The 22,661-nt window shown below is 50.2% G+C and overlaps 1 protein-coding gene and 1 long non-coding RNA gene across 3 annotated transcripts in view; one reads left to right on the top strand and one right to left on the bottom strand.

Annotated features, from left to right (window-relative positions):
• The window catches only part of GCN1 (GCN1 activator of EIF2AK4), a 59,018-nt gene extending 44,564 nt beyond the window's left edge, over nt 1-14,454 (top strand). Inside the window, exons 45-58 of one of the 2 annotated variants that reach the window (XM_072802760.1) lie at nt 85-249; nt 1,930-2,091; nt 2,375-2,467; nt 2,703-2,846; nt 2,942-3,211; nt 3,457-3,570; nt 4,033-4,263; nt 6,947-7,140; nt 7,281-7,395; nt 9,563-9,659; nt 10,016-10,164; nt 10,621-10,728; nt 12,509-12,727; nt 13,739-14,454. In XM_072802760.1, the coding sequence (XP_072658861.1) occupies nt 85-249; nt 1,930-2,091; nt 2,375-2,467; nt 2,703-2,846; nt 2,942-3,211; nt 3,457-3,570; nt 4,033-4,263; nt 6,947-7,140; nt 7,281-7,395; nt 9,563-9,659; nt 10,016-10,164; nt 10,621-10,728; nt 12,509-12,727; nt 13,739-13,864 (2,187 nt within the window). In that variant the 3' untranslated portion in view covers nt 13,865-14,454. Of the gene's footprint in view, nt 1-84; nt 250-1,929; nt 2,092-2,374; nt 2,468-2,702; nt 2,847-2,941; nt 3,212-3,456; nt 3,571-4,032; nt 4,264-6,946; nt 7,141-7,280; nt 7,396-9,562; nt 9,660-10,015; nt 10,165-10,620; nt 10,729-10,835; nt 11,137-12,508; nt 12,728-13,738 lie in introns of those variants that run through there. The other variant, XM_072802759.1, reaches the window with a different exon arrangement.
• A 7,588-nt stretch (nt 14,455-22,042) lies between these two features.
• LOC140619414 (uncharacterized) lies at nt 22,043-22,412 on the bottom strand. Its single transcript, XR_012019327.1, has 2 exons — nt 22,273-22,412; nt 22,043-22,104 (listed from the first exon to the last, which is right to left on the bottom strand). It is a non-coding gene; the product is annotated as an uncharacterized lncRNA (long non-coding RNA).
• Between the last annotated feature and the right edge of the window lie 249 nt (nt 22,413-22,661).

Here is a 22,661-nt window from a genome sequence, read left to right as displayed (position 1 = left end):
GTCCAGGGCCCTCACTCTGGAGTTGCTTTCCAGGTACCCTGGCGTTTGTAAGGCGTTGATGTTCTGGCTTGTCTCTCCTGACAGATTGCAGCAAGGACATTGGGTGATCTCGTCCGGAAGTTAGGGGAGAAAATCCTGCCCGAGATCATCCCCATCCTCGAGGAAGGCCTGCGGTCTCAGAAGAGCGACGAGAGGCAGGGCGTGTGCATTGGGCTGAGCGAGATTATGAAGTCCACCAGCCGGGATGCCGTGAGTGTTTTTTTTCTTTTCCTTTTTTTTTTTTTTTTTAAGGATTTTATTTATTTATTTATGAGAGACACACAGAGAGGCAGAGACAGAGGGAGAAGCAGGCTCCCTGTGGGAAGCCCAGGATCACACCCTGAGCCGAAGGCAGACACTCAACCATTGAGCCACCCAGGTGTCCCGCCGTGAGTGTCTTCTAAGGGCTCCACAGGTGACCCAATGTGCAGGGCTGTGGGCAGGTTACAGTAGAAGCTAGGAATACTTCACCCTCAGGACATGCAAGCCTTACTCCAGAGGGTGTTGCTGGAGGGTGTTGCTGGCAACCAGCTGGACTAGAGTTTCCTCGTCAGTTTCACAGGCTAAGAATGAAACACTTTGGAAGCCTTGAGTGGCCTGTGGAAATTGGAGATGATCTTTTTCTAACCACTACTGAGGCTGCTCCAGATTATTCCCTTTTGTGCCTCTACTGCAGTTCATTTAAATGTGTGCTATCCTTGGTGGAGAGGGGAGGGCATACACGCATGGGTATGCTAGGGCTGCAAAAGCCGAGGGGGGTGGGGTGTGCGCATTCTTATAGAGTAGAGCAGATGAGTGTAAGTACCCTATTGGTGGAAATGTGTCATTTCTGCCAGTGATGCTGTCCTGTAGCAGCCACATTCAGGAGGCCGGTGATCCTTGCCCTTAGCTTACTTTCTGAGAGTGATCCTCGAAACATTCCTGGGAAATAGATGGAGCAGGCATAGGACTCTCAGTTGGCATAAAAGCTGTGAAGTGGCTGGTTAGAAATGTAAGCATGTGGGATCCCTGGGTGGCGCAGTGGTTTGGCGCCTGCCTTTGGCCCAGGGCGCGATCCTGGAGACCCGGGATCGAATCCCACGTCAGGCTCCCGGTGCATGGAGCCTGCTTCTCCCTCTGCCTATGTCTCTGCCTCTCTCTCTCTCTGTGACTATCATAAATAAATAAAAATTAAAAAAAAAAAAAAAAAAAAAAAAAAAGAAATGTAAGCATGTGGCCAATTGTTTAGCCTGAGTGAGCGTCCTCCTTTGAGCTACTGGCCCTTTCTCCTATGTGTATCAGTATAGGTATTACATTTGGGGGTTCACCTTTGCATTTGGCAAAAAATACAAATTGTCACCATCTAAAGTTGTGATTCATCAAATAGTTACTGAGTCCCTTCAAAGGCTGAGACCTCTCTATTGATGAGGTTGATGCATAATCAGCCCTCTGATTCATAGTGGGCTTTACTTTGTTGGGGACTGGTTCTAAAGGGAGCAGAGCTATCTTCAGTCCTGCAGTCACCCCAAAGATGTCACCGAGGAGCAAGTGTTTGAGTTGAGTCTTAAAGGACTTGGAGTTTTCCAAGAGATGAGCAAGAGAGAGAATCAGGAGAGGAGCCACGCCATGCAAGGTCCTGCTGTGGGAAGGAGCTCCTGTGGGAGATGGACAGGATCTGGAGAACTCATCTAAAAAATCAGGCTCCTTAAGTGTAGGCTGCATATCCTCACTGCTTCTTTCTACTTGCCCATTTTCACTAAACCAGTAAGTTAAAAGAAAAGTCAGGCCTAGGGGTGGTGGCAGCCAGGCTGGGCCAGAGGTCCTCATCACCCCCCTCACTACACCCCCCACCTGCGTGTGCTCCTTCACCACCTCTGCCACCTCAGGTACAGTGCACGGGTGTTCTCATAGGTGCTGTATTTCTCTGAGTCCCTCGTACCCACGGCGAGGAAGGCTCTGTGTGACCCACTGGAGGAGGTCAGAGAGGCCGCGGCCAAGACCTTTGAGCAGCTGCACTCCACCATCGGCCATCAGGCTCTGGAGGACATCCTTCCATTTTTACTGAAGCAGCTGGTGAGTGGATCTGCCACACACCTACCAGTTTGGCTTTTGCTGTCTCTGTAGAAGCAAAATGCAGGGGACTTATTCTGCCAAGGCAGCCACAGTGTGGGCCCCTGAGAGAGTGGGTGCAGCAGGCTCAGACTTGGCTCTGTGCTTCTCCTTCAACAGTCAGTAAATGTGGGTGCAGCAGGCAGGGAGGGAGGAAAGTAGTGAAGGAAGTTGGTGGCTGGTCTAGACAGCACAGGTGGGGACAGGAGCCAGCTCCTGAGCGTTACCCCCTGATGCCCCTCTGCAGGATGATGAGGAAGTGTCAGAATTTGCCTTGGATGGTTTGAAGCAAGTTATGGCTATCAAGAGTCGTGTGGTGCTCCCCTACCTCGTGCCCAAGGTAAATCCCACCCCGTGGCAAATCCCCGCTGGCCCAGAAACCACAGCCATGTGATCATTCCCAGGCCTGCTGTGGAGACCCTCTTCTGAGCTCAGACGTTGGGGGAGGCTGGTGGTGGGCGCAGGGTGCCCTGGAGCAGACACTGCCTGGAACAGCGGCGATGGGATCTCCCAGAGCCTAGCAAAGCTGCCAGCACGGGGCAACGGTCACTCTACTGACTTTCATCGTCCTACAGCTGACGACTCCACCTGTCAACACCCGGGTGCTGGCTTTCCTTTCATCTGTGGCCGGTGATGCTTTGACCCGTCATCTTGGAGTGATCCTCCCGGCGGTCATGTTGGCCCTGAAGGAGAAGCTTGGGACTCCAGATGAGCAGCTGGTGAGTGTCACGATTATTCCTGGCAGCTTTCTAACAGCCATCCTGATCTGCCCTGGAAGAGCTGTGCTCAGCCTGGGTGTCCCCTGTGGTTTCAGGAGATGGCCAACTGTCAGGCCGTGATCCTCTCAGTGGAGGATGATACTGGGCATCGGATCATCATCGAGGATCTGCTGGAAGCCACTCGCAGCCCTGAGGTGGGCATGAGGCAGGCTGCCGCCATCATCCTCAACATTTACTGTTCACGCTCAAAGGCTGACTACACCAGCCACCTGCGGAGCCTGGTCTCTGGCCTGATCCGCCTCTTCAATGACTCCAGCTCAGTGGTTCTGGAAGAGAGTTGGGATGCCCTGAATGCCATCACCAAGGTGAGGGGGTTACTGACTGCATAACCAGCTTTTGATTATAGACCAGCCCAGATGCTTGGAAAATTAGACTCTTAAAATAAACCATGACGTACCTATCGGGAAGCTTCAGTGTTCATCAGTCCATGGCCAATCTTTCTCATACTCCCACCCACACCCTTCCCCCTGCTGTATTATTTTGAAGCAGTCTTGGGAGGGCTGTACTTAGAGCACTGATATCCTCTCTGCTTTTTCCTGGCTTCCTACAGAAGCTTGATGCTGGCAACCAACTGGCACTAATTGAAGAACTGCACAAAGAAATCCGACTCATAGGGAACGAGAGCAAAGGCGAGCATGTGCCAGGGTTCTGCCTCCCTAAGAAGGTAAGCCAGGGCCCCACAAGGGGCGGTGCTACAGGCACGCGGCCTTCCTTTGCTGCCACCCTCAGTCCCAGCTCTGTGGCAGGGCAGAGGACTTAGTTCTTAGTGCTGTTCTGCACCCTCACAGAAGTTTGTTTCTTCCCTGTGGTGGCCACATGAGGACAGGGCCTGTGCCACTTTCAGTTTAAACTGCGGAGGCCATCTTAGCCAGAGGAAGCCAGTCACAGAGGGGACAACTTGTGAACCTATGTGTGATGGGCCTGCCAGAGCTCTTCGCTTCTCGTGACTGCCCAGTCAGGACTGTTCCCCAGCCAGCACCCTCTTAGGCTGTGACTGTGGCACCTGAACCAGTCTCTCTTGTGGAGTCACAGAGAGGATAGCTGACAGGAGGGCTGTGCTTTGCACAGGAGACTGCTGAGCCCAGTGCCTTTGAGATTGGACTCTCACGTGTGGTTCTCTTGTCAGGGAGTAACCTCCATCCTTCCAGTGTTGCGGGAGGGTGTCCTGACTGGCAGCCCAGAACAGAAAGAGGAAGCGGCTAAAGCTCTAGGTTTGGTGATCCGCCTGACCTCTGCTGATGCCCTGAGGCCCTCTGTGGTCAGCATCACTGGTCCTCTGATCCGCATCCTGGGGGACCGGTTCAGCTGGAACGTGAAGGCAGCCCTGCTTGAAACACTCAGTCTCTTGCTGGCTAAGGTGAGCCACTTATGCGTTCATCTCTCAGTCCGTTTGGGTCTTAGATCTGTGTGCCCGTTGGTGTCACGTGGCAGCAAAGTGACAGCTTATGATGGAGAAGCAGCATGGTAGAGGCAGTTGTGACATTGGATGCTCTCTACCCAGTGGTCAATTCCAGTCTACCATTTAGTACCTATGTGGCTGGAATGACCTTGGGAAAGTCCAGTGATCTCTGAGCCTGTCTCCTATGATTGGGAGTGGTGCCCAGCCAGAAGAGGTGCCACTGGGCACATTGCCTGACATCCTGAGCACTCCAGACTAATGCACATTGCTGGTTTTTGTTTTTTTTTTTTTTTTTTTTACATTGCTGGTTTTTGAAGAACTGTTGGTTCAAAGGAAGAAATCCTGGGCTACATAAATGCAATTGCACATTGTTTAGATATGCTTCTGTTCCTTACTGCTATCTTATAAAGAGGGATGCAGAGGGTCTGATCAGGGATGAAAAGAAGTTTTAGAGCAGCTGGGAATAACTTCAGTCTGCCAAAAGTGTAAGAAGCAAAGAGCCAGCATATTAACCATTTCTAACATTTTATGGGGCAATTATTAAGCCCTTTCAATTTAAAAAATTATAAACAGAGCTAATATTTGTTGTTACAAAAACTTTTTTTTTAATTCTTACTTGCAGTTTGGAAACTAAAGCAAGCTTGAAATTTGTAGCTTTATTTTCCCCTGTTGAGGGAAAGGTGTGGGGAGCAACTTCCCAGATAAAACATGGTCTTATGAGCATCAGTCTTACTCTATAGAAGATGGGGTCTTTTTTAAAAAGTTAAGTATCATTTTCATCTGCGTTCTGTGCTGTTCTCTCTCTTTTTTTTTAAATTTTTTTAAATTTATTTATGACAGTCACACACACAGAGAGAGAGAGAGAGAGAGAGACAGGCAGAGACACAGGCAGAGGGAGAAGCAGGCTCCATGCACCGGGAGCCCGATATGGGATTTGATCCCGGGTCTCCAGGATCGCGCCCTGGGCCAAAGGCAGGTGCCAAACCGCTGCGCCACCCAGGGATCCCTTTTTTTTTTTTTAATTTTTAAAATATATTTATTCATGAGACACACACAGAGAGAGAGAGAGAGAGGCAGAGACACAGGCAGAGGGAGAAGCAGGCTCCATGCGGGGAGCCTGACATGGGACTTGATCCGGGGTCTCCAGGATCAATCAGGCGGTGCTAAACCACTGAGCCACCCGGGCTGCCCTGTGCTGTTCTCTTTAAAAAGAAAAAAAAAGGTTCTCTTTATTTATTTGAGAGAGAACATGCGTGTGTGAGCATGAGCAGAGGGAGGGCAGAAGGAAACTGAAGCAGACTCCCTGCTGAGCACTGAGCCTTGATGCAGGGCTCAACCCCATGACCCCGAGATTATGACCTGAGCCCAAATCATGAGTTAGATGCTTAATCAACTGAGCCACCCAGGCACTTCTGTATTGTTCTTTTCTATGGTGTTCTATAGCTTGGTATACAAATGGAGCCCTTCTAGGATCCCTGGGTGGCGCAGCGGTTTGGCGCCTGCCTTTGGCCCAGGGCGCAATCCTGGAGGCCTGGGATCGAATCCCACATCGGGCTCCCGGTGCATGGAGCCTGCTTCTCCCTCTGCCTGTGTCTCTGCCTCTCTCTCTCTCTCTCTCTCTCTCTCTCTGTGACTATCATTAAAAATAAATAAATAAATCAAAACAAAACAAAAAAACCAAATGGAGCCCTTCCCTCACACAATTTGTCTCTTGGGCCATAATTCAATGTCATCCATGGCTGGATGGTTCCTACCTCCGATAGACTGGATTCATTCCATAGTGTGCCTCCCAGCAGCCTGTAACCCCTGACCCCAGTATTTCCCCACCTTCAAGTAGCTACTTTGATTATCCCATTTAGCAGTGGATAAATCTTCAGTCTTGGGAGGGGATCTCTTTCTGAGATCATTTGTTTCATAGGATTGTTCTGAGGGCTTCATATTAGTGCTTAGCCGCTTATCCTGTATATCGATTGTTCAGAAGATGCATCTGCCTTTATGCATCTAGTCCATTGCCCTGTCTTGGTGCTATAAAAGGCCTTCAGTAGGGCTGACAGCCGTTGTCCTGTCCGGCCCGGCCCTGCTCTTCCCTTCCCTTCCCTTCCCTTCCCTTCCCTTCCCTTCCCTCCCCTCCCCTCCCCTCCCCTCCCCTCCCCGGGGAGGGACAGAGTGAGAGGGACAAGCAGACTCCCCACTGAGCAGGGAGCCCAACGTGGGGCTCGATCCCAAGACCCTGGATCACGACCTGAGCCAAAACTAAGTCAGTTGCTTAACCAGCTGAGCCATCCAGGTGTCCCTGCCCTGCTCTTTCATATATATGGAGATGGAGGTTTCATGTCATTAGTCCATGTGGACTGGTCTCCACTAAAGCCAACTGATGGCTCCCTTGGAGGTGGTGGTGGTGGTGGTGGTGGCGGTGCTGGTGGTCCTCTTCCTGCTCCTCCCAGTTTAGGGAAGGATGCTGAAAATGGAACTGAGCAGAACCTGTCCATGCTGGCTGTCCTCTCTTGTGGAATATCTATTTCTAGCCTTCATGAAGGAGCTGGTTCCGCCCATGGTGGTTTATGATTGTTTTCGTGCCTGTAGTTGCTGTGGCCTTGGATTCTACCACAGCTGTGCTTTCATGTGTGGGTCTCTCAAACAGGTTGGGATTGCCCTGAAGCCCTTTCTGCCCCAGCTACAGACCACTTTTACCAAAGCCTTGCAGGACTCCAATCGGGGGGTACGTCTGAAGGCTGCTGACGCGCTAGGGAAGCTCATCTCCATCCATATCAAGGTGGACCCCCTCTTCACAGAGCTCCTAAATGGAATCCGTGTCATGGAAGACCCGGGTGTCAGGTGAGGTGCTGCTGGGGCAATGCTATGGCCATGAGGAGGCCAGGCAGCTGCTGACGCCTCCCAGGGCCGGGGTGGCCTATGTGGGTGGGAGCAGTGGTAAAGGAGAGGAAGGGTTTAAGTTGAGTGCATTGGTTCTGTAGGGACACCATGCTGCAGGCGCTGAGGTTTGTGATTCAGGGAGCAGGGGCCAAAGTGGACGTGGTCATTCGGAAGAACATTGTTTCACTCCTGCTAAGCATGCTGGGACACGATGAGGTATGACTGCAGGTGGATAGCAGGGCTGGTGGGCTCCATTGGTTCCCCTTCTCTTTGCTTTGGTTGGTGTCTCTGGTTTGTGTTAGAAGAACTTGGTACAGCTGCCACCCACTCGATGGTAATAGTCATTCTTTTTTTTTTAATTTATTTATGATAGTCACAGAGAGAGAGAGAGAGGCAGAGACATAGGCAGAGGGAGAAGCAGGCTCCATGCACCAGGAGCCTGACGTGGGATTCGATCCCGGGTCTCCAGGATCGCGCCCTGGGCCAAAGGCAGGCGCTAAACCACTGCGCCACCCAGGGATCCCAATAGTCATTCCTGATGTTCCTGTTGCCCCTTATGGTTTGCCAAGCGTTCAGTTGTGAGGGACACGGGGGCGGGTAGTGTTGATGGTTCTGATTCACAGAAAGGTCAGGTTTTCACAGTAAGGAAAGTAAAGGCCTCTCATGAACTTGCCGTCTAACCTTAAGCCACTTTTTCTGTCTCTGCCCCTCATTTCCCCACGTGTAAAACGAAGAAGTTCGTGTATTGGTTCAGGAAACACTTGCTGAGACAAAGAGCCTAGCACAGAGGTGGGGCAAGTGTTGTTGCAGCCCTTAAGAAACTCGGAGTTTGGGGTCTGGGACACCAGGTGGGAGGTCTTGGCCCTGTTGGAGAGGGCAAGACTCCCTCAGGGCTGCCCTCTAGCAAGAGGTGGGACCAAAGCCCGAGTCCAAGCTCTGTGACCTCTCCTGTGGTCTTAGTTCCTTCCTTCTCCAGCCTAGAAGCATCTGTTAAGTACTTGTTGGCAGCTCAGCGCTGTGGCAGGTCCAACTGTGGGTTGAGTCAGTCTATGGATAAGAATTTTCTTTCTCCTCTGACAGCTAGCCCCCTGTGGTGCGACCTACTTTACATCTGTGGGGCTAACGTCTGGAGTGAGCCTTGGGGTTCACATAGTCTGCACGTTGGTATGTGCCCATAGGGGCCTGGCCCTGATTGCTCTTGGGCTTAACCCTGCTCAGGAAGTCCAGCCTAGTCCCCAGCTGATGCTCTCCAACTGGAGCCCCCACCTTCTCTCAGGGTACAGATGGGAGACTCTGCTTTCCTTTGGTCACAGCCTGTCAGGGTTTTTACACAGCCGTGCCCAGTGTAAGCAAAAGTTAGTATTTAGGCCAATTTGCATTTCACCACAGTGAAGCTTAAAATAGATCCTGTTGGAGAGAGTGGGTGTCAGAGAGAGCCAGCTTTAGCCTTGCTTGGCACCTGGGCTTCTGCTTGGAGCTCAGAGGCCCAAACTGTGGTCAGACTGTTCTCTCCCTACTCAGAACGTCCCATGGATCAGTGGTAGCCAGGGTGCCATCCTGGCATTAGCCTCTCAGCAGGTCATTAGTTCCTGCTTGGTTGGTTGGTTGGTTTGGGGGGAGACACATCAGGTTGGTGCATATTAGTAATAACTCATAACTTAAAACCCACCTCCTCACTCTCCCATAGTTAGCTGGCTATGGAGGAGCAGCAAGGAGCAGGTTGCTGTCTGGCTGATTTTGACAGAAAGTGCTCAGTTTTCACTTATTTTCCTTGGGTTGATGAGTGGCTGGCTTCATTCTGACTTCCTAGGACAAACCCAAAATAATGAAGGTGGAACTAGGGGACCAACACAGTAGAGAGATAACAGGGTGTCGCTCTGGACATAGGATGACACACAATGTGGCTGGGAGGAGTGCTGGGAGGGAAAGGAGCCCAGAGCGGTTCTCTAGCTGATGTCCAGTGTCGTGGGCAGGGGCCTCCCCTCTCTGTGCCCCTCTCAGCCTCCCGGGGCTGTTGATAGTGATTGAGATAATACACAGAAAACATGCCGACTTTTCAAGAAGGAAGGTGCTACGTCAGTACGGTTATTACTGCTGTTATGATGACAATTACCATATGCACACACTGGAGTTTTCTATAATTGAGCAAAGTGCTGGGCGTGTGGTGGTTCACTCCACACCCAGCGGCGGCTGCCATGAATGGCAGTCCTGCTCTGGCAGCAGGAGCACAAAGTGCCTGGAGTGAGGACAGGACGTAGAGCTCCCGAGTTGCCTTGGTCTGCCACCTCCCCGGCCCTCCATCCTGGGCACAGCGGCTGGCCCCGCTGACCTTGGAGCTGGTGGAGCGGCTCATGCTGCCTCATTCGCTTCTGTGCTCTGTCAGGACAATACTCGCGTCTCCTCAGCCGGCTGCCTGGGTGAGCTGTGTGCCTTTTTGACTGAAGAGGAGCTCAGCGCTGTTCTTCAGCAGTGCTTGCTGGGTAGGTCCCCTGGGGGACCCCCTGCAGGGCCTGTCTCCCTTTTGCCTTGAGGGGTTGTCTAGCAGCTAGCTTCTCCTAGGGAATTGAGCCCTTGAAACAAAATGGAGTCTCCAGTGGGTCCTGTAGCCCCTTGTGTCTCTGCTCAGAGAACACAGCTGCAAGTCTGGAGCAGCTTGAGAGAGACCTCTCCTTAACTTGCCACGTTGGGTGGGCGGGGGGCGGGGGGGGGAGGGTTTTCCATGGGCAGTGTTCACAGGGATTTCTGCTAGGCTTAGGTGGGGTAGGTCTGGGGGTGTCATGGGTGGTAGGGGCCTACAGTAAAGTGCACGTTGACCCAGTTGTGTCCTTCCACTCAGCGGATGTGTCTGGCATTGACTGGATGGTTCGGCATGGGCGGAGCCTGGCACTGTCCGTGGCTGTGAACGTGGCTCCCAGCAGACTCTGTGTGGGCAGATATAGCAGTGAAGTTCAGGACATGATCCTCAGCAATGCCATGGCAGACAGGGTAAGGCTTAGGGGCCACCAGACCTGTCTTCCCCCTTCCCTAGCCCAAAATCCACTACCATAGGCTGGCTGATGCAACATAGGTTGGGGCGGTGAGAGGCCTGGGCTCGAATTTTGCCTTTGCCAATAACCTTCTGTGCCCTTGGGCCTCAGTTCTATCATCTGTAAAGAATAAGGAGTTTGGGTGGGAGCATCTAGAGGTCCCTTCTGGGTCAGAAGGTCTCTGAACCTCATTCCTGGGAAGCAGAGACACGGGCTCTGTCTGCCTTATAGCCAGGGCAGCCTGTCTGCAAGAGAGCTGTCAAGGAGTCTTGGATGTGAAGTTGTATGTGTGGAAGGGTTGCTTGTGTGAGGGGCCAGGGTCCTGGAGGTTCCTGGGAATGGGAAAGAGCCTGTCCCTGCTGCTCCGAGGAAGGAGCAGGGTGCCGCCCCGTCTAACTATCTCCTCTCCCCACAGATCCCCATTGCGGTAAGCGGGATCCGGGGCATGGGCTTCCTAATGAAGCATCACATTGAGACAGGAGGAGGACAGTTGCCAGCCAAACTCTCCAGCCTGTTCGTTAAGGTGAGTGGGGGCAGGCTGGCTTGTGAGAGGACCCATGACCGAAGAACACTAGGAGTGTGCTGTCAGACTGGCATGTGTTTCAGGAGTTCTCTGCACATAACCTACAGGACATCTCTGAACCCTTGGGCGTGGAACACAAGAGTGGCTCGGTTTGCTTTTTTTCTCTGGAAGAGTGCCTGACTTCTTGCCAAATTCTCAAGTAGACCTACGACTGCAAATCAAGAACCACTATTTTATATTTTTTAAAAGACATGTTTTAATTTTATCCTTTCTCAAATGTGTTCTGTTGTATCACATCGTAATTTGCATTTGTCTATGGCTAATGATGTAGAACAGATTTTTTTTTTTGAAGATTTTATTTGGGGCACCTCGGTGGCTCATTCAATTAAGCATCTGCCTTCGGCTCAGGTAATGATCCCAGGAGCTCCACACTGGGCTTCCTCCTCGGTGGAGAGTGGAGGAGAGTGCACACATGATTGAGGGGAGGGGTAGAGTGGGGAGGGAATCTCAAGCAGACTCCACACCTGAGTGCAGAGGCCATTGCAGGGCTCAATATCACTACCCTGAGATTGCCAGCTGAGCTAAAACCAAGAGTCAAGTTGGCTGCTTTACCGACTAAGCTATCCAGGTGCCCCTGTAGAACAATTTTTATGTGCTTAGTAGCCATTCCCACATTCACTCGATGGAGTGTTTATTGAAATCTTCTACGGTTCCTAAAATTGCATTCTTTCTTTTCTGATACTGAAGTATTAAGAGCTATTTATGTATTCTGCACATAAGAACTTTGAGAACCACTATCTTAGGCATTTTCTCTAGGCATCTGGATTTAGTAAGCTTTGGGATAGACTTGGGTTCAAATCTTGATAAATCTTTTCTTCCCTGCCTTCTTTTTGCTTGTATGGCACTTATTATGGTTATTGTGGTGGCTGCAGGGCCCCAATTACGGAAGCCCAGGAGCCAGTGGGGCCCCTACTGCATGCTTCTCAAACACCAGCAGGCACACCCTCAGAACCAGAGTCTGCATTAAGAGGCGGAGCCACCTATGAGACTCTGCCTTTGTAACCAGCTCCCAGGTGAAGTCAGTGCTGCTGGTGTACAGACCTTGATCTGAGTGGTGAGGTTCCTGGAGACCCCCAGAGCCCTGCTGAAAGTTCTCAGGGCTCCCATTAGACTGAGCCTGTGTGACGGCTTCACCTTGCACACAGCTCTACTTCCGTGTTTATCAAGTGAGGCTCCTCTGTGTGCCCAGCTGGGCTGGACCCTCAGGGCATAGAGGTGCACAGGGCAGACCAGATCTGCAGAGTTGGAGAGCAACAGAAAACTTGTGGGGGTGGGGAGGCTCCTGATTTAGAGAGGGGTCATCAGGAGAAACCTCCAAGGGCAGACACTTGAACTGAGGCCTGAAGGAGGAGGAGGAGCCAAGTACGGGAGGCCTCGGGGCAGGCATATCCCAAGCGGGGCAGGCATATCCCAAGCGGTAGGATCAATCAGCACAGAGCCCCGAGGGTAGGAAGGAGCATGTGTGTCTGAGGAAGTGAAAGCCCCATGTGGGCCAAAAGTAGTGAGCAAAAGGGAGTAGTGAGCAAAAGTGGCATGAGAGAAGGTGGGAGAGAGGCATCCAGTCACAGCCTGTCTATCACCCACGAGGGGGACGGAAGGCATCGGGAAGGAGCCGTGGGGTCAGTTTCCAGACGAGGAGGGAGTGTCAGGGTGGAAATTTGGGCTTCCTTGAGAAACAGACTGGATGTACCTGACTAAAAGCTTCTGGCTCTCTCCACAGTGTCTGCAGAACCCATCCAGTGACATCAGGCTGGTAGCCGAGAAGATGATCTGGTGGGCAAACAAGGACCCACTGCCTCCTCTGGACCCTCAGGCCATCAAACCCATCCTAAAGGCTCTTCTGGACAACACCAAGGATAAAAACACTGTCGTGAGGGCCTACAGCGACCAGGCAATTGTCAACCTCCTCAAGATGCGGCAGGGTGAAGAAGTGTTTCAGGTGGGCACCTAGGCTGGCAGCCTCCCCAGAGCCTGCTGTGGGCACTTGGCTAATGGCTCCTTCTGTGAGGCATCTTCAAGTATCACACTTTGCTCAGCCACCCCCTATGCTGAATGTTAGGGGCAGATTGTGGTCAGGTGACTAGTCTAGTACCTAAAAACAATCCTCTGTTCTTGTGGCGTTCAGGCTTCTTTCAGCAACAGAGCCCTTTCTCCAAATAAAGTCTTACATGGCACCCAAACCTATGAAACCAATCCCAGGAAGACTGCCTGGTGAAACCCAGAGCCCTGCTCATGCGCTCCTCCACCCCCAGGCACCTTTTAACAAAAAACTAAAATTAAAATTAAGATTTATTCATTCATAAGAGAGAGAGGCAGAGACATAGGCAGATGGAGAAGCAGGCTCCCTGTGGGGAGCCTGATATGGGACTGGATCCCAGGGTCCTAAGCCAGGGGACACACTCAACCACTGAGCCACTCAGGCATCCTACAAAAAAAAAATTTTTTTTTTAAAGATTTTACTTATTTATTCATGAGATACAGAGAGAGAGGCAGAGACACAGGCAGAGGGAGAAGCAGGCTCCATGCAGGGAGCCCGACGTGGGACTCGATCCTGAGTTTCCAGGATCACGCCGTAGACCGAAGGTGGCGCTAAACCACCCGGGCTGCCCCCCAAAATTTTTTTAAGTGATCTCTACACTCAACATGGGGCTTGAATTCACGTCAAGATCAAGAGTCGCATGCTCCACCAATCGAGCCAGCCAGGCACCCCCTGTTCCCCAGTCACCTTTAAAGCACTGAAGACCCTCCCTGCCCCCAGGTGCACCCCATCTCAGCACAGGAAAAGCATGAGGCACAGTTGTCTTGGCTTCCCAGGGATCTATCAAACTCCTTTATTTTGTCAGATTCCATCAGAACGCATCTAGTTCTGAGGTTAACTGGTTTTTGCCTTGGCTTGGAGAAACCCGAAGCCAAATTTTCTGACTACATCTCCTTTCCGTCTTCCCCATAGGCCCTCTCTAAGATCCTGGATGTGGCCAGTTTGGAGGTGCTGAATGAGTGCAACCGCCGGTCCCTGAAGAAGCTGGCCAGCCAGGCCGACTCCATGGAGCAGGTGGATGACACCATTCTGACCTGATGGGACTGGGCCCCGCCCGCTGGGCTCCACCTCTTTGTTCAATGTTTTCATTTTTGAAAATACGTTTGTTCTGATGAGGAGCTTAGAAGATGGCAGAAAGTTCCCAGAAAATATTTTAATATTTCAACAGACCACAGCCAAAGCCTTAAATCAAACCCACACACAACTCAAAATTGCCTCCTTCATCTCTCACCTTTTTCTTTGGAGAAGAGACGAAAAAGCACATGTGTGAGCCTCACCAAATGGTAGCCAGGAGCTGATAATCCAGCTAAGCATGGCTAGGTCTGGAACACGAGGGGTCAGACTTCTGGTTCCCCTTCCCCTGTGCTTGAGCTCTGCTTTGGGAGCCAGTGCTACTAGCCTTTGCCTAGATCCTGAGTGGGGCACTGAACCATGGAGGTCGGCCCGGGTGCTGTGTCTTGGCGTGGCTGGCTTTACAATGTGTGGCCTGAATGGATCTGACCCCTGTCGGGTGAACATGACACTCACAGCGCCCTGGCAGTTCACAAGTCGGGGAGGGGTACTGGTTTAAATGCAGGTTGTTTGAAGGAGGAATGTTTAATAAAGGCTTTGATTTAATCTTAACATAAGCAGATTTTTAAAAAAATCTCCAAGCATCCATTAAACATGAAGCTTTCTGCATCAGGAATAAGGCAAGGCTCACAACTGTTCTTGTGAATGTCGGCTGTGCTCTGGCTTCTGGGCGTCTCTCCTGTTCTAGCAAGTCTTGCAGAAATCTACACACTTCTCTGTCCTGATGTTGGGCCTCGGGCAGTGTGCAGCCAGGCCAGTGATCTCACCGAGTATGGAGCATGCAGGGGTCAAATAAGCCACTTGCCTGTTTTGTCCTGACTCAGAAAGGTGGGCTGCTTCTGACAGTCAAATTTTAAAGAGAAGTCCATCCCCTCCATGCAGTAAGAAAGAACCACATTCCTGTAGTCAGAGGACTTGCGGGGGGCGGGGGGGAAGCAAAGTTCCAGCTCAGCATCTGCCTCCTTTATGAATGACTTCCTTCCTCTTGGTTCTTAGAAGGCTCGTGATCCACATGTCCTGTCTGATGGAGCACACCCCTCTGGCCCCAGTGACGCAAGGTTTTCTGGGCTGTTCCTTAGTCACAATATAGAATAAACCTCCATTGAAATGACTGGCCAGAGCTGTAGAAGGAAAGAAAATTCAGTGTGGTGGTAGCAAACTCAGTATGTAAAAGGTCTAAAATGTATCAAAAAAAAGCAAGACGAGGCTTATTAATGCAGCAGAGATAGAAAGTAGCTCCGTGACTCAGCAATTCTGAGGAGTCAGACAAGGTGACCTCCAAGATACTTCTGATGAAATCCCTGCTTTCTATGCCCGAACCTTCTGTGTCACAGGACTTCCTATTTTCTTGCAGCAGGCATGGGCTCAGCTGGCTCAGCGTAACTGCAGACTCTCCCAGGACTGCGGGGAGCCTTGAGACCAGCCGAGTCAGTCCCCAGAGCTAGAGCAACCAATGGGTGGCGCAGCTTTTGGTAGCTATGGCAACTGTTCCCTGCTTCTGGGATTCAGATGGTCATCAGCGTCTCCTCAGCTGCCAGGGGCATATGTCCAGCAAGCTGTGGTTGCCTCTGCCAGTCAGCCATGGGGAGGTACATGCAATTTGTGTGTGAGGGGGCCTTGGGCAGGCAGAGAAAGCTCCGGAAGCTCAGGGCTGTCGTCTTCAGCATGTCCTCCAGGATCTCAGAACAGATGCTTTGTCCATCTCTGGCATTTAGCCCCCACTGTGAAATCAGGAGGGAAGCCTGATGTGCTGAGAAGTAGAAGACCTTCAGCAAGATCCAAAGGAAAAACACCAGGTTCCAGTTCCAGAAACGAGGAGGAAGGGAATCTCTGTTCAGAATGGAAGATGGAGTTTGATTCAGAGATGACTCAAAGTCTCCCAGAGCATTCCCTGAATCTTCAGGGGGGGTGGGGTGCCGTGGGCTCCTGGGAAGTGGGCTCGAGGGGCTGTCCTAGGCCTGACAGTGGAGCAAGCCCAAAGGTCCCTGTGGGCCCAGAGGGAGGAGGCCTGGCAGTCCTAGGAACAGCAGCCCTGTCTGAACACTGGAGGAAGTGGCACTCCACAGCGGAGAAGCAAAGCTCTTTGCCCTGGTGATTGGTAGAGCTGTTTTGCCCCTGGCAAGCCACCCGACCTCTCTGAGCCAGTTTTCTCATCTGTAAAATGAGGGATTTGGCATCGAAGCTCTAAGAATCTCTTGTTCTCAAAGTTAAAATAGTGATTATAATCGATGACATTTGGCATTTTATTCATTTAATCCTCTCAACCTATGAAGTAGGTTCTATGTGGTTATTGTTTTCCAGAGGAGGGAATTGGAGAGAGTGAGCATCCGCCTGCGGTCATAGGGCTAATCAATGGCAGTCTGTCCCCAGAGCACATATCCTTGGCTTTGCTCTTCGGTGCTTGCTAGTGAGGCCTGAGCATTTTCCATTCTTTGTAGCCAGGCCTCCAGCGCTTTCCCGCCCTGGTGCAGCACGCTGAGTATGTGGCCGAGCGGCTCTGAGTGGCGGGCCCAGGCCTCTACCCAGACGCCGTCCTGGCTGATCAATACCTCACTCACCCCATTCACAGGAGACTTGCTTTATAAGACAGTTACTCTCTATGACTTCCAGTGGTCCTCAAGGGAAGACACCCCCATTTTTCTCTTCACGTAGCCAAAAGGCAGCGACAAAATGACGTGCCCTTAGCTAACCCAGGGAAAACTAAACTCTCACTCCACCTAACCCTGGGAGCCTCTGGAATCACGAGTATCAAGATTATTTTAAAATATGGGAGACTAAAACAAATAAGCAAATAAAATAAAATATGGGAGACTGTGACATGCTTCCCATCCTTCTAGGAATCAAACCTACTGGGAGGTTCCTGCCCACTTGGGAGAGGGGCAGGGGACCTGCAGAACTGATTCTTCTGTTTATAGGGGTTTGGAGACATCATTTTACTTGAGAGCAGATTCTGAAACAAGATCAGGAGTTAGGAATGTTTTTCTAGGTATGAATCTGTATGAACGTGTGGTAAATTGCTTCAAGCCTTCTAAATTAGAACAATAGGGAGAAACAGGAAAAGCCTCCCCACAAGGTCTAGGTTCTGAGAAGTTTTTAAGGAAACGCAGAGCACGCTTTTGCTCTGTTCACATGGCATACTGTTGCAGAGCCGTGTGAACTCTCAGGAGGTTGGAACCTTAGCTTCACCACTTGATGTTAAGCCAGGTGATCTGGAGCATGTTCCTTCACCTGGGACACCACGTGTCCTCATTGTACAGTGACAGGACAGTCACTGGCTTTTCTGCAGGGAGTGAGATGACACCCCCCACGAGGCCCAGCACACAGGAGGTGCTCACTTGGTGGATGATGAGCATTGAAACAAGCCATGTCAGTGGGATGAGACTGAGCCATAGTACTGTTACCACGACAGCGTGTCACAAGTCCCGGGCTCTTGTTCAGGAGTTCCTGTCAGACCCAGAATCTGCAGATGCCTTGGTAACTTTTTGAGCCTGAAAGTTAAAGAGTTCTGAACTTAAAATCAGATTCTTTCTGAGAAGTGATGAACTACTGTGTTTGGATACATAAGACACTGCGTGAGAAGTGCACTAAGCACCAGGATGAGTCTTCACTGTTCCCCGGGCAGGAAAGCCCTTTAACATCATTGTTCGAGCAGAGCCTGGGAGGCCAGAAGGAGCTGGTCCTTATTTTAGGAGGAAGGAAGTTGAGAGACAGATGGAAAGGAGTGTCTCTAAGATCATGTAGCCAGCTGGCTTGCAGAACTGGGAAAAACCTCTATTTCTTGATAGACTGGTCACCAGGCCCCAGGGTCATTCTGTAAAAATAATCTGAGGTGAATTCAACAAGAGACACTAGCCAAGTTGTTGGCATGTGGTTCTGTGGAGTGACTGGGTTTCACTTTTTATAAGAGATGGAGCCCAGTTATTGTACTGGGTTTTCTGAGTGGCCACTCAGTTGGGTCAGGAGGGTTCCCCGCAGCCTGTGTGGCTGGAAAGATAGTGTTGATATTAATGAAGCTCAGGGAACTGGAAGAACTGGTCCAAGGATTACTCCCTCAGTGGGGTGTCTGTGCAACACTCCTGTGTGGGCCCCGCATGGAACACACGCCCCTGTCACCTTCTCTGAGACTGATTTCTCTGGTTGAGATGGCATAAGCCAGTCAGAAGTTACATTAGATCCTTCTCACCATTTGGACTCCCATCCAAAAGGGAGGTGGGAAGCTGGGGTACAGCAGTATCTAATCCAGCATTTCTTAAACACATTGGCCTCAGGACCTCTTTACACTTTGAAAAAGTATTGAAAACTGCAAAGAGCTCTTGCTTATACATCTCTTATTGATACTTACACTGCAGACATCAAAACTGGTTAGCTTTTATAAATTGTACCCTTTAAAAAATAAGCCCGTTACATGTTACCATAAGTAACCATAAGAGATAGAACTAAGTCTTCCAAAACTAAAGTTATTTTAGTGAGGAGACTGGCATTGTTTTACATTTTTCACATCTATCTTTAATGTCTGGATTTTCATGTGTGCTTCTGCATTAAATCTGTTGCAATACCACAGCACATGGGTTCTTTGAAGCCTTCACTATACACTCGTAAGCAGGTGAGAGTGGAAAAGGCAAGGGACATCTCACTATTATGGAAATGTTTTCACTTCACAGGTCCTCTGAGAGGGTCTTACGGAGTCCTGGGCTCCCCAGGCCATACTTTGAAAACCACTGATCTAATCTTTTTTTGTTGTTGTCGTTAATCTTTCTTTATTCATGAGAGACACACAGAGAGAGGCAGAGAGAGGCAGAGGAAGAAGCAGGCTCCCTGCAAGGAGCCTGATGTGGGACTCAATCCTGGGTCTCCAGGATCCTGCCCTGAGCCAAAGGTAGACATCCAACCGCTGAGCCACTCAGGCGTCCCCCACTGATCTAATCCAAAAGACGAGGGGAGAGAAATCCTACTGAAGTGTTTGGTTCAGAGGGTGAGGGGCTGACCCTGTGGTCTGGTGCCAGGCCCCATACTTGGCCCAAGCCCCATATAACGCAAACTCGAGAGAGTTCAAATGCATTATTTCTGATGTTCCTTCAAACTCTGCCAGTTGTGTGTGGCTTCACTTTAATGCAACAGACCCTAGTGCCTGCCATGCATGTGCTGGGTCCTGGAGAACACCATGATGGTCCCTGCAATCAAGGGACTTCGTGCTCACTTGGTTCTGGGGGCTACCTGAGGGCAGGGCAAGGCCACTGGAAGTCTCTCTGTGCGACCAGGTACGCAGGGCTGGGATCAAGCCAATTTCCAGTTCCATCAACATTTCCTTTATTTTCTCTCTCTTGGGCCAGCATGTTGGGCACGTCCCATTGTGGCTCCTCTTGGAAGTCCCTGTCTTCAGGTTACCTGCCTGCTCTAAATTCTTGTTTGCCACCCACTTGTGCCTACTTAGGATCGCAGCACGTCTGCCTCTCTCGCAACTGCAGATTTCACTGCTGGCCAGCCTGAAATCCAGATTTCACAGGTTCTTCTGCAGGCCTCTGCTGCACCACCCTTCATCTCTCCTACCGTTCCCTGGAGAGACTGCTGGCTGTCACAAGGCCTCAGGCTTGAGGTCCCCTCTCATGCTCTGTCTAAATAAATACATCTTTAAAAAAATAAAGTGCCCTTAGCCCATGTCCAACCCTTACTACTCAACCCTCACTCCCCACCGGGTGCTCATCCTCTGCTTCTGTGATCCTGAAATATACATGACTCGGCCCCGCTGTTCTCATCACCACCACTCCATTTCTCTCTTCCTTCACCACCCAACTTCCAGAACAAGGAGCAAACCGTCCTGCTCCATGGTGTCACTGTCTGTTCCTATGAACCCCTGCACGCTGCTGCCCTCACTCTTCCTTTCTCTTCAGACACATATTTTAAGTGGGCTCCACACCAGGTCTCACGACACTGAGATCCAGACCCAAGCTGAGATCCAGAGTTGGACACTTAACTGATTGAGCCACCCAGATGCCCCCGATATTCAAAAGCTCCATGAGGATGGATGGGCCTTATTTGGCTCATGTTAGGTCTTCAGTGCCTGGCACCTTAGTAGGCGCACAAGTATTTTTTGAATTAGCAAACGAATCCAGTTGCCAGGTATGTTCTGTGATTGTTTTTTGCAATGCTGCTTTCTCTAGTGGACTGTTGTTTGCATATTGTCCTTTGCATCTGTCCCTGCTGCTACCCTCACATCTGGGCTTCAGCGGTAACCTCCTTGAAAGCTCAGCAGCAGAAATCCACTCTGCGTGCTTGCATTAGACTGCTTTCCTAAAATAGTATGTTGATATTGCTCCTTTGCTCAGAAACTTTCATCGCCTCCCCTTTAGAGTTTCTGCCATGCAAGCAGGTGGCGCCGCAGAATCTCATCCATAAACTGGCTGTTCAGAACAGCAGGACAAGTTTCCTATCAGTGGCGCATACGGATGTCTACTTCAGGTCCCTGCAGTTCATGTCTTTGTACATTTACAGTTTCTTTCTCCGTCTCTTTATCTCTATCTACCTATCTACCTACGCACCTACCAGAACATAGCACACCACTGAATTTTTTTTTTTAAGATTTTATTTATTTATTCATGAGAGACAGAGAGACAGAGACACAGGCAGAGGGAGAAGCAGGCTCCATGCACCGGGAGCCCGACGTGGGACTCGATCCCGGGTCTCCAGGATCGCGCCCTGGGCCAAAGGCAGGCGCTAAACCACTGCGCCACCCAGGGATCCCTGAATTGTTTAAATAAATGCAAAACTACGTACGTTTCTAGCAGCGCCTGGGTGACTGTCAGTTTAGTGTCAGACTCCTGATTTTGGCTAGGGTCGTGATTTCAGGGTTGTGAGATTGAGCCCCACGCTGGGTTCCATGCAGGGCTTCGAGTCTACTTGAGATTCTTTCTACCCACTCTCACCCTCCTAAAAAAATTAGCTAAATAAAAAACCCGACCAATGTTTCTAGAGGAAATACACTCCATTTCATTTGGGGGACACCAGGCACATATCCTGGCCTATAGGGAATTCCCCCTCAAAACCAAAATTGGATTCTTACAGAATGTGACAGCAGCTGTCTAAATACACCTGTCATTCCAGGCTGTTAAGTTCCAATTCCATCATGAAGTCTTTATGATGAAATCTTCCCCATCATTTGAGCTAAAAGTGATAGCTCTCTTTCCTCTGAAGTCTAGACTCCTTTATTTGACAGCTGTTTTATCTACTGCATTGTCTTGTATTTTTAATTCCTTACAAGCATGTCTCACCTCTGACAAGACTATTGGCTCCTAGAGGGAACAGGCTCTATTCTACAACCTGTGGCATAGAATAAACAGTTACTGAATAAATGATTAATGCCTATTGCTTTCCAGAAGACAGGTACAGGCACGTCAGGAATCTGGTCTTCACAATGGCCAATTCTGCCCTACCTTTTTTTTTAAAGATTGGTTCCTATTCTGGGGAGAGAGAGTGAGTGTGAGCGAATGTGCTCAAGGGAGGGAGGGGCAGAGGAAGAGGGAGAAAGTTAAGCAGACTCTGTGGTAAGGCCCCCTCCCCACCCCCGCTCAACACTGGGCTCCATCTCATGACCTTGAGATTGCGACCTGAGCCAAAATCAAGAGTCAGATGTTTAACCACAGCGCTGCCCAGGTGCCCCTCTGTTCTACTTGAGTAAAAGTATCCTGCAGCCAGATATCAGGAGGCTGCCTTGGAAATGTGTGCAACAGGTATCTACAATAGCAAACGGCTGAAAGTATGAATGAGTCAGTGCAAAATGGTTGTGGCTAACAGCATGTTGCTGTTTATCTCATGCTTGTATGTGCCAGACAATTTACAAACCTCTCTAATCCTCACAACTATTCTGTGAAGAAATGGGCTCTGAGATGTGCTGTGACTTACCCTAAATCTCAAAGCTTTTAGGGATAGAGCCAGGATTTCAAAGCTAGCATTTGAGGCGCCTGGCTGCCTCAGTTCGTACAGTATGCAACTCCTGACCTCAGGGTCATCAAGTCCATGTTCTTTTGACATCACCACACTTAATTCTTAGCTCCTGGAAAAACAACTCAAAACTTGAGTTGAATATTCCATGAGCTGTTCAGGGATCTTCCCTGCGGCCTTGTTTATAACGAAAAATCATAACACGAAGACTTACCAACAGCAGAGTGGTTAAATTGCAGTATAACCTTATGACAACGCACGATACCACGCAACTGTTAAAAGACAGAACGTTCAGGCATGTTGTAAAAAAGGCCAACGTTCATACATATATGTGCTTGCACAGGCACAGAAATTCATTGAAAGACACCAATTAATTCATTCATCAAATATTTTTGAGCCTCTTAACGTGTCCAAGGACCTTAATTAATAACAAGGGTTACCTGTGAGGAGTGAGTCTGAAGGAAAAACAGTAACTTGTACTTTTGGGTAAGCTTCTGCATATTTGGTTTCTTTAGCCACGAGCATTACTTTTTAGAACATCAAAATAAAAATGATGAAAGGAGTAGAAATATTCAACAGGTACTTGTCTGGCAAGGGATAGGGGCCATAAGGAACTTCGAAATCTCTGCAATTCTCTAATCAGAACGGCAGCGGGAGCGTCGCACTTTTAGGGCAGGTGGGAATTTAAAACGGGGAAAAAACGAGCTGATGAGAAGCCCAATCCCGTTTAGTTCTTGGCAGCCCAGGTCTTCCTAACCACACGCTTTCGGGATGTGGCTGCGCGGGCGGTGTGACACCGCAGCCGAGGGGGCTGCTGCTCCGGGCTCCG

The sequence above is a fragment of the Canis lupus genome, chromosome 27, assembly GCF_048164855.1.
Source record: "Canis lupus baileyi chromosome 27, mCanLup2.hap1, whole genome shotgun sequence".
NCBI classification, from domain to species: domain Eukaryota; kingdom Metazoa; phylum Chordata; class Mammalia; order Carnivora; family Canidae; genus Canis; species Canis lupus.
The sequence above is the reverse complement of the archived record's forward strand: the minus strand, read 5'-3'. Positions and strand labels throughout refer to the sequence as shown.